At 37.7% G+C, this 9715-nt stretch overlaps 1 protein-coding gene across 1 annotated transcript in view; it reads right to left on the bottom strand.

The window, feature by feature from the left end:
* Positions 1-2081: 2081 nt before the first annotated feature.
* The window catches only part of LOC143653609 (uncharacterized), a 73631-nt gene continuing 65997 nt past the window's right edge, over positions 2082-9715 (bottom strand). The window contains exons 4-5 of the mRNA XM_077124755.1: positions 6444-6526; positions 2082-6115 (exon numbers count right to left, since the gene is read on the bottom strand). Of these exons, the coding sequence (XP_076980870.1) occupies positions 4910-6115; positions 6444-6526 (1289 nt within the window). The 3' untranslated portion in view covers positions 2082-4909. The remainder of the gene's footprint in view (positions 6116-6443; positions 6527-9715) is intronic.

Here is a 9715-nt window from a genome sequence, read left to right as displayed (position 1 = left end):
AATTTGAGGAAGGTAAATGGGTCAAGAACACCTATGTCAGCTGGGGAGTCAACTGGTTGGCATCTGCTGGCCCTCTGCTCCTGGGCTTCATTGCTTTCAGCCTCCTTTCCTGTGAGGTTCCTCACTTTGCTTCTCTGGGGCTGGCTTTCATCTCTTGAGTTCTCTTGGCTCTCTCCAGGTTCTGGCTTGCTTCATACCTCATGTTGATATGTGCTGGGCTCCAAGCATCTCCAAACCTCCATGTCTCTGTTCTCTGAAGCAACTGTTCTCCAAGCATCTATATCTGCTCTGTTAGCTCTGAGGCTTCTGTCATTTTTGACTCTCTCAAAAAAGTTTCCTCTTTTAAGGGATTCCAGTAAAATAATCACAACCCACCTGGAATGGGTGGAGTCACATCGCCATCTAATCAAAAGTCATACCCACAACTGGTGTGTCACATACCCATGGAGACAATCTACTCAAAATTCCAACCTACAGTGTTGAATCAGGATTTTAAAAAATGATTGTTCCCACAAATTTGGATCAGGCTTAAATCATGGCTTTTATAGGATATGTAATACTTTCAAACCAGCACAGACCCTGAAAAGACATGTTCTTTCCAAATGTGAAATACATTAATTCCATCACAATATCACAAAGCCTTAAAGCATGTGAGTAAAAATACAAATACAATACAAAGTCAGAAACAGTACAAGTCTCATCAAAGTCAGTTACAGGCATGGGCTGTCCTAAGGCAAAATTCTTCTCTGGCTTTGGACCTTTAAATCTCAGAGCAAGTTATCTGCTGCCTACATACAAAGGAGGGAAAGTCATAGGATACAAATTCCCATTTCCAGAGGGAGAAATAGGAAGGAATACAGGGTTCAAAATTCCCAAACATTTCCTAAAACCAACAGGCCAAACTCCATTAGATTTGAATGTCTGAAAGCCATTTATCCTTGGGCTTTTGAAAATACCAATCTCACCCTTTTCAAATGCCCACACATCAGCCTAGCTCTCTACAAATGCTGGGGTGAGAACTGCAACCTTGAAGGACATTGGGGAAACCACCTTTTTCTTGGCTCCACCCTCTCCAAGCATTGGGGCAATTCCCAGGCTCTCTGTCATTCCTATGGCACAGGCTCAACCTCCTTAGAACTATGTGGTAGAAGCAAGGTTTTTCCCAATTCTCAAGGAATGCAGTCCACTTTCTCCAAGACCTGGTACACTGAAACTCCTACACTCTGTCTTCAGGGAAAACTTATTCTGTCCATGTGCATGGCTGGTCTGCACTCCTGACCTGAGGTTTCTTGGCTCTAGACCTTAGCTTCCATGGTTCTGTCTTTGAAATTATTTTTCCTTCAACTGTCCCTTTTCTGTCCATTTTAGTCCAGACTGGCAGTGGTTCCATTTAAACAGATTCCACAGCACACTTGTTGGCTTTCTATGTGGTAGGCATGTGTCTTAACCATCAGACAGTAGGACTTTCCACAAATCCTTACTAGATAACTTGATCTCCAATCGTAGCTTTTTCTTAAGTGGCTGACTGGTTCCATGTTAAGTATAATTCTCATGTGGGGCACTATTCTCTGATGGCTCCATTTCTGGATGCCCAGAATTTTCCAGGCCATCAGTTTCTGGTTTCTTTTCGCTCAACAGTTCAGTTCTCAGCGTATATCTTTCCTGTCACATTTTATTATAAGCTCCAAAAAGAAATCAGGCCACACTTTCCATATTTAATTTGGCAACCTCTTTTGCTAAATATCCACGTTCATGGCTTTTAAAACCTGCCATCCATCTAAAACCAGTAGTCAATTTTGCTAATTATTTTGTCACTTAAAAACAAGGATCATCTTTCTTCCAGTTTGCAATAACATACATCATTTCTGTCTAAGGCCTCATCAGAGGTATCTTTAGAATTCACATTTCTACCAACAATCTCTTCAAAGTGTCCTATGCCTTCTCTATCAAGCTCCTCACGAATCTTCCAGAATCTTCCCCTTATCCATTTAAAAGCCATTCCAACATATTTGATATTTGCAAACCACAGAGGCGCCCCAGTCCTGTATCAAAATCTGTTTTAGTTTTCTAAAGCTGTCTGAATGAAATATACCAGAAATGGAATGGCTTTTTAAAAGGGTCTGTATGAGTTGAAAGTTTACAGCTCTAAGGCCATAAAAATGTCCAAACTAAGGCATCCAGACATAGATACATGAACTCCAAGGACAGTGTTGCTGACATTTGGGATTTCTCTCTCAGCTGTGAAAGCACATGGTGACCTCTGCTAGGTTTTTCTACCAGATTCTCATTTAAAGAACTTCCCTGGGGGCATTTTAATTCTGCATCTCCAAAAGTCTCTGTCTGTGGACTCTCAAGCTTCTTCCAAAATGATTCCCTCTTAAGGAACTCCAGTAAGCACCCCCACCTTGAATGGTTGGAGACATATTTTCCTAGAAACTACCTAATAAAATTTTACCACTCACAATTGCATGGGCCACATCTCTGTGGAAACAATAAGAAAGATCCCATCCAGCAATCCTAAATGATTAAGTAACATGGCTTTTCTAGGGTACACAATGGTTTCAAACCACCACAAGGCATAAATTATATGAGGGTATGCCCATGGGAAGTCCCCTGTTTAGTTCTCATTGTTTTCAGGGACACTAATAGGTGAAGTGGTAGAAGAGGTCCACCACAATGTCCTGCTTTGGGGTGGCATCAACAACACAGCATCAGCTGTTTTCACTGAGGTATCCCAGAAGTACATAAGCCCACAATATGAAGCCATGTGAGAAGGGTCATAAAGGGAACACAAAGAACTGCAAAGGAAAGATGAAGAATGGGGCAGATACCACATATGGAGCAATATGGCTACAGTTACAAATCAGGGGACAGACAAGACAGAAATGGATGTGATTTTAGAGAAAATCTGCCAATGTTATGGGGCATGAGATTTTAACTACAAGGAAGAGATGATGGTCCTGTTATAAGTCATAAAAGAAAAGAAGGCTCACAGACTTGGAAATTTTTAGAATTCTGTAGCACAGCTGAATGAGCCACAGGTGAAGCCCAGTAAGAAGGAACACATGGGTTGTAAGGCTTCCTTATTTATATACGAAGACAGTGAGGAGGACAATCTGATTCTGAACATGGGTCAGACAGGAAGGATGCTCCCCCTTGACTGTACCCTAATCTTTCTACTTAAAAAAAAACGTTTATGGATGGAGTCAAAGACCTTTATCCCCACTAGGATAGATGGGGAAAAGGCAGACACATATCTCTATGGGTCTTTATATACAATTGCTCAAGTGGCATAAATCTGAGGCCTTTGCTTGGCAGACCAAAATATTATGGTTGGCAAAAGCTTTCTGTAATAAAATACTAATATACGCAATGAATGATGACTGATTCTGGATTCTGGGGAATTTTCTGGCCAAAGAACACATAACTCTCAATGATGTGTTTTGTGTTATTTAAATGGATTTGTTTTTAATGCCTTGCTAAGTTTTGATGAAAATATTAATGTTACTTTAAAAGAGTAGTTTTATATATCATAAGACCCTACATCTAAAGTGCTTTATTTATCCTTGTTTGTGTTCATCCTTTCCATGAATATATAATAGTAAGGTAATAGCTAAGAATCATAACTTTGTATTCCAGATGTCTGACTAAATATTCAAATCTATTTTGTGATTGATTGAATTTTGTATTTAGAACCACAGAAAAAGAAAAATAGAATGTGACCAATATATTAGATTTTCCTCAACAATATTTGTTACTTATATATGCAGAAGTATTGATTTATTGAATTAATCTAACTTCAAGATATTTCTTACAAAACATATCAGTCAGTATACCAATTTCATTTCATAATTCTACATTATCTTGCATAATTTCAATAGTAAGTCTTAGTCAAAATCTTTACTCTTTCCCAAATGTTTTGCTAAAGGGTTCATATAGAACATTTCATTTTCCAATATGCATTTTCTGATGGAAAATAAAACTACAGAGCTTTCTAAATTGATTTTCAGATTGTTGTTCCCTCAGTGTAAGAATATTAATGCTAAAGGAATCAGTAGTCACTGAAGATGCCTTCATTCACCACACTGATGAGTTTTATACAGTGTGAATTCTCATTTCCCTACGAGTGTTGCCATATGAATAAAGGGATTTGTATTATTTTTCAAGAATAAATTCTCGAGTATGAATTAGCTGGCACTTCCTCAAGGAGCATCACCCTTTGGTAAAGATCTGTCTTTATATCAGTTGAAGTAGTGGATGATGACTCTTCCACTTTCAGTAAATATACATCATGAATTTTCTCTCACATTGTACATCTTAAGATCTTCTTACTAAATACTTTGCTACAAAGGTGACATTGATATTCTCTTCAGTATGAATTGACTTACATTGATGAAAGTCAGGATGATTAAAAGTTCTACTAGATTGATTACAAATGACATTACTTTAGTGTATGAGTTCTCTTTTCAGTTTAAAGGATAACTCAAGGGCTGACATTCCTTCAATATCCAAAACATTTATAGTATATGAATTCTTTCATATAATCTAATGAATGAACACTGACTGAAGCTTTTCACAAATATGGCATTCACAAGCTTTCATTCCAGTTTGAGTTCTCTCACATTGTCTATGGTCACAAAAAAAAAAAACTGTTTTCACACATAGAGTATATTCCTACTGTATCTATCCCATGAGTCTTCCAAAGCCAGAACAACTAGTAAAGGCTTTCCCACCTGGTTGACAGTCATAAGGTTTCTCTCCAGCGTGAGTTGTACCATGTTGTCTTTGGTTAAAACCCTGAGTACAGACTTTCCCATGTAGATGAAGTCCTAAGATTTCACTACAGTGTGAATTATCTTATGGCTTCTAAGGTTAGATGGGTGAAGACTTTCTGACATAAATGATATTCTTAAGGTTTCTTTCCAGTGTGAGTTCTCTCATGTTGTCTTAGATTAGAACTTTGAGTGAAGGCTTTCCCACATAGATGGCATTTATACGGTTTCTCTCCTGTGTGAACTCTTTCATGTAGTTTCAGGTAAGTATATTGACTGAAGGCCTTACCACACAGAAGACATTCATAGGGTTTCTCTCCAGTGTGAGTGTTCTTGTGATGTCTAAGGTTAGAATACCGGGTGAAAACCTTACCACAGAGAGGGCATTCATAAGGTTTCTCTCCTGTGTGAATTCTCTTATGCTCTTTAAGGGCAGAACATCGAGTGTAGGCTTTTCCACACTGATGGCATTCATATGGTTTCTCTCCAGTATGACTTCTTTCATGTACTCTAAGATAAGAACAAAGAGCAAAGGCTTTTCCACATACATGGCATTCATAAGGTTTCTCTCCAGTATGAGTTCTCTCATGTTTTTGAAGATCAGAAGATTGGCTGAAGGCTTTTCCACAAGTCTGACATTCATATGGCTTCTCTCCAGTGTGAGTTCTCTCATGTTGTCCCAGGTGAAAACACTGAGTGAAGGCTTTCCCACACAGACGACATTCATAGGGTTTCTTCCCAGAGTGTGTGTTCTCATGTTGTTTAAAGCTAGAATAATGAATGAAGGCTTTACCACATAAATGACATACATAAGGTTTCTCTCCAGTGTGAATTTGATTATGTTCTCTAAGGGCAGAATTTTGAAAAAAAGCTTTCCCACATACATGACATTCATATGGTTTCTCTCCAGTGTGAATTCTCTCATGTACTCTAAGATAAGAACAAAAACTGAAGGCTTTTCCACATAGATGGCATTCATACGTTTTCTTTCTGGTGTGAGTTTTCTCATTTTGTCTCAGATCAGAATATTTAGTAACGGCTTTCCCACAAAGATGATATTCACAGGTTTTCTCTCCAATGTGAGTTCCATTGTAATGTGTATGGTCAGAATTTTGAACAAAGGATTTTCCAATCAGATGACATTCAGATGACTTACTTCTAGTGTGAACATGCTTTTGTTGATTAAAAGAGGATTGGCTTTTGAGGGTTTTTCCAAAAAGATTGAAGTAGGGTTTCCTTCCCTTGTGAGTTAATACATGTTCAGTCACTCCGGAACTGTGAATAAAATCTTCGGGCAATTTACTACATATAATGACATTCTTTTCAGTATGAGAATTCTGCTTCTAGAAAGTAGAGGAGAGTCTGTAAGAGGTTTGTTCATATACACTAATCCATATACACATGAATTCTAAACTAATCAATCAGTGACAGTCTCCAATTAAAACATTTGCCATATTTATGAATCATGTTAATCTCCTGCATGTATAGAGACCTAGTCTTTTGTAGTATCTCAAATGCAGAACTATCTAATCAGTTTTGAAGACTTTATTATCACAGCCTTTTCCTGGATTAGCACTTAAACCAACCTAAAGTTAAGTGATTGTACTGAATTCTTAAGTTGCACTCCCAGGTATCTATTTGGAAGACCAGGGTTACAGCCATTATGCTTACCAATGACTTGATGGTAGATATGTCTTTCCTGCAGATATAATGCAAGGAGAGCATTTCTTGTTTTTTAAGACTGCTTCCCATGCCTGAAAGAATTGAAAAATCAATTAATTGCTAAACCAGCATTATGAAAATAAATATGTTGAAGCAGTACACATAGCTCTATAATTATTTTAAATATGACAGTTATCTGAGAAAGAATATCACATTAAGGATTATTTTAGGTGGCAGAAACTGTTATATGACATGAACAATTAGAAAATATTTTCAATAATGAGTTATAAGAATAATTATTTAAAAAATACATTGGGGAGGTAAAGAGAGGGAAAACCATTGAAGAGGAGGACCAGGAAAAGAGCCATAACTGAAAGTTTAAATCCAATTGTCCATAAATATCCATTTTGCCAAAGACACAGACATCTGAATATAGACTGATAAGTAAATGATAACATGACCACACCTGAGGAAATTTCCCAATATGTAAATCTACTTTTCACAAAATATAATTTGCAGAAATCTGCAGGTGATATTTTCAAGTACCAATTCACTTGCTGACAAGGCTCCTCCTTGTCCTGAAAAACATGTTCCAGGAGCTCACCTGAATTCTGTCTCTGAGACAATCCAATTCCTTCTTCCCACAGTTCCTCCCTTTGAACCAATTTTGAAGCTACAACTGATTTATAGCCCTGATGTCTTGTTTGTAGGAAAAAAAAATGAGTTCTGTACACTTAGTGAAGTGCAGTCAAGGCGACTGTGTTAGTTTGCAAGTTGCCAGAATGTGATATACCAGAACTGGAATGGTTTTAGAAAGGTGAATTTAATAAGTTACAACTTTACAGTTCTAAGGAAATGAAAGTGTCCAAATTAAGGAACTTCACTCAAGAAAGGCTAATGGGTCAGGAACACCTGTCAACTGGGTAGTCACGTGGATGGCATATGTTGGTCCCTTGCTCCTGGGCTCCATTGCTTTCAGCCTCTGTTCCTATGGGTATTCATTCCTCACATTACTTCTCCAAGGCTGCTTGCATCTCTTGAATTCCCTAGGCTCTCTCCAGGTTGTGGTTTCCTTAACATCTCGTGGCAACATCTGCTGGGCTCCAAGCATTTCCAAATGTATGTGTCTCTATTCTCCATGTGTCTGCATCTGTGCCAACTCTGCTGTGACGTTTCTGTTGGCTCTGATGCTTCCATCATTTCTGATTCTCTCCAAAATGATTCCTCTTTTAAGGATTCCAGTAAACTAATTAAGGCCCACCAGGAATGGGTCAAGTCACACGTTCATCTAATCGAAAGTCAAACCCACAATTCAGCACACCACATGTCCATGGAGATGATCTAATCAAAAGATTCTAACCTACAGTTTTGAATTAGGATTAAAACAAACAGCTGCTCCCACAAGACTGGAACAGGATTAAAACATGGCTTTTCTGGGGTACATAACATCTTCAAACTGGTACATGATAGCCTCTGGACCTCAATAGACATGTTTCTTCAATATACAAAATACATGCATTACATCACAATATCAAACAAGCCTTAAATCATTTCAGTAACAATAGAAATACAATACAAAGTTAAAGCCAGTAAAAAATCTCAACAAAGTCAATTATAGGCATGGTCTGTTCTAAGGCAAAAAAAATTCTCTTCTGGCTCTGGACCTGTGAAATCTGAACAAGTTATATCCTGCCAATATACAAAGGAGGTACACTCATAGGACACATTTACACTGCTATACAGAGAAATAGAAAGGTAAAAAGGGGTCACTGGACCCAAATAGTTCTGAAAACCTGTATGGTATTATGCATTAGATTTCAAATTCTGAAAGACATTTATCCTTTGGGCTTTAGAAAGAGGCAGTCCCACCCTTTCTAAGGGCCTATGCAGTGGCCTTGCTCTCTCTCCAAGTGCTGGGTTGTGTTTCAACACTGGGGTTCACTGGAGGGGTATATCTTTTTCTAAGTTCCATCTTCTCCATGTTTGGGGTAGCAGGATTTGGCAATGGCTGTACTGAAAGGGAAATTTACTGTCCTACACGCCTATATTAAAAAACAAAAAAGAGCAAAAATTGAGCAGTTAATTGTTCACCTGGAGGAACCTGAGAAAGAACAGCAAACTAACCCCAAAGCAAATAGAAGATAAATAACAAAGATTAAATCAGAGTTAAATGAAGGAGAGAACAAAAAAACAATAGAAAGAATCAATAAAACCAAAAGTTGGTTCTTTGAGAAAATCAACACAAATGATAGGCCACTAGCAATACTGACAAAGAAAAAAAGAGAGGGGATGGAAGTAAACAAAATCAGAAATGAGAAGGGGTGAACTACCACAGATCCTGAAGAAATAAAAGAAATCATAAGAGGATACTATGAATCACTATATGCCAACAAACTAGACAACTTAGATGAAATGGACAAATTCCTAGAAACACACAAACAAGATACAATGGCTGAGGAAGAAATAGAAGATCTCAACAAACCAAACACAAGTAAAGAGATTCAGTCAGTCATCAAAAATCTTTCTACAAAGAAAAGCTCAGGGCCAGATGGCTTCACAGAGGAATTTTATCAAACAATCCTGCTCAAACATTTCCAAAAAAATGAGAAAAAAGGAACACTATCTAACTCACTTTATGGAGCTAATATCATTTTAATACCAAAACTGGGTAAAGATACGATAAAAAAGGAAAACTACAGGCCAATCTCCCTAATGAACAGAGAGACAAAAATTCTCAATAAAATTCTAGTAAATTGAATCCAACAACACATTAAAAGAATTATACCCCATGACCAAGTGGGGTTTATGCCAGGAATGCAAGGATGGTTCAATGCAAGAAAATCAATTAATGTTATACAGCACATTAAAACTTGAAAGGGAAAAATCACATGACCATCTCAATTGATGGTGAAAAAGCATTCAACAAAATTCAACATTCTTTTCTGATAAAAACACTTCAGAAGATAGGAATCAAAGGTAACTACCTGTTCTAGTTTGCTAGCTACTGGACTGCCATACACCAGGAATGGAATGGTTTTTTAAAAAGGGGAATTTGTTACTTACAAGTTTACAGTTCTAAGGCCATGGAAATGTCCCAATTAAAGCAAGTCTTTAGAAATGTCCAATCTAAGGCATCTAGGGAAAGACAGCTTGATTCAAGAAAACTAATGAAGTTCAGGATTTCTCTCTCAAGTGGAAAGGCACATGGAGAACATGCTCAGGATTTCTATCTCATTTGCAAAGGCCCATGGTGAACATGGCATCATCTGCTAGCTTCCTCT

Source organism: Tamandua tetradactyla, chromosome 13 (assembly GCF_023851605.1).
Source record: "Tamandua tetradactyla isolate mTamTet1 chromosome 13, mTamTet1.pri, whole genome shotgun sequence".
NCBI classification, from domain to species: domain Eukaryota; kingdom Metazoa; phylum Chordata; class Mammalia; order Pilosa; family Myrmecophagidae; genus Tamandua; species Tamandua tetradactyla.
This window is presented reverse-complemented; position numbering and strand designations above follow the sequence as displayed.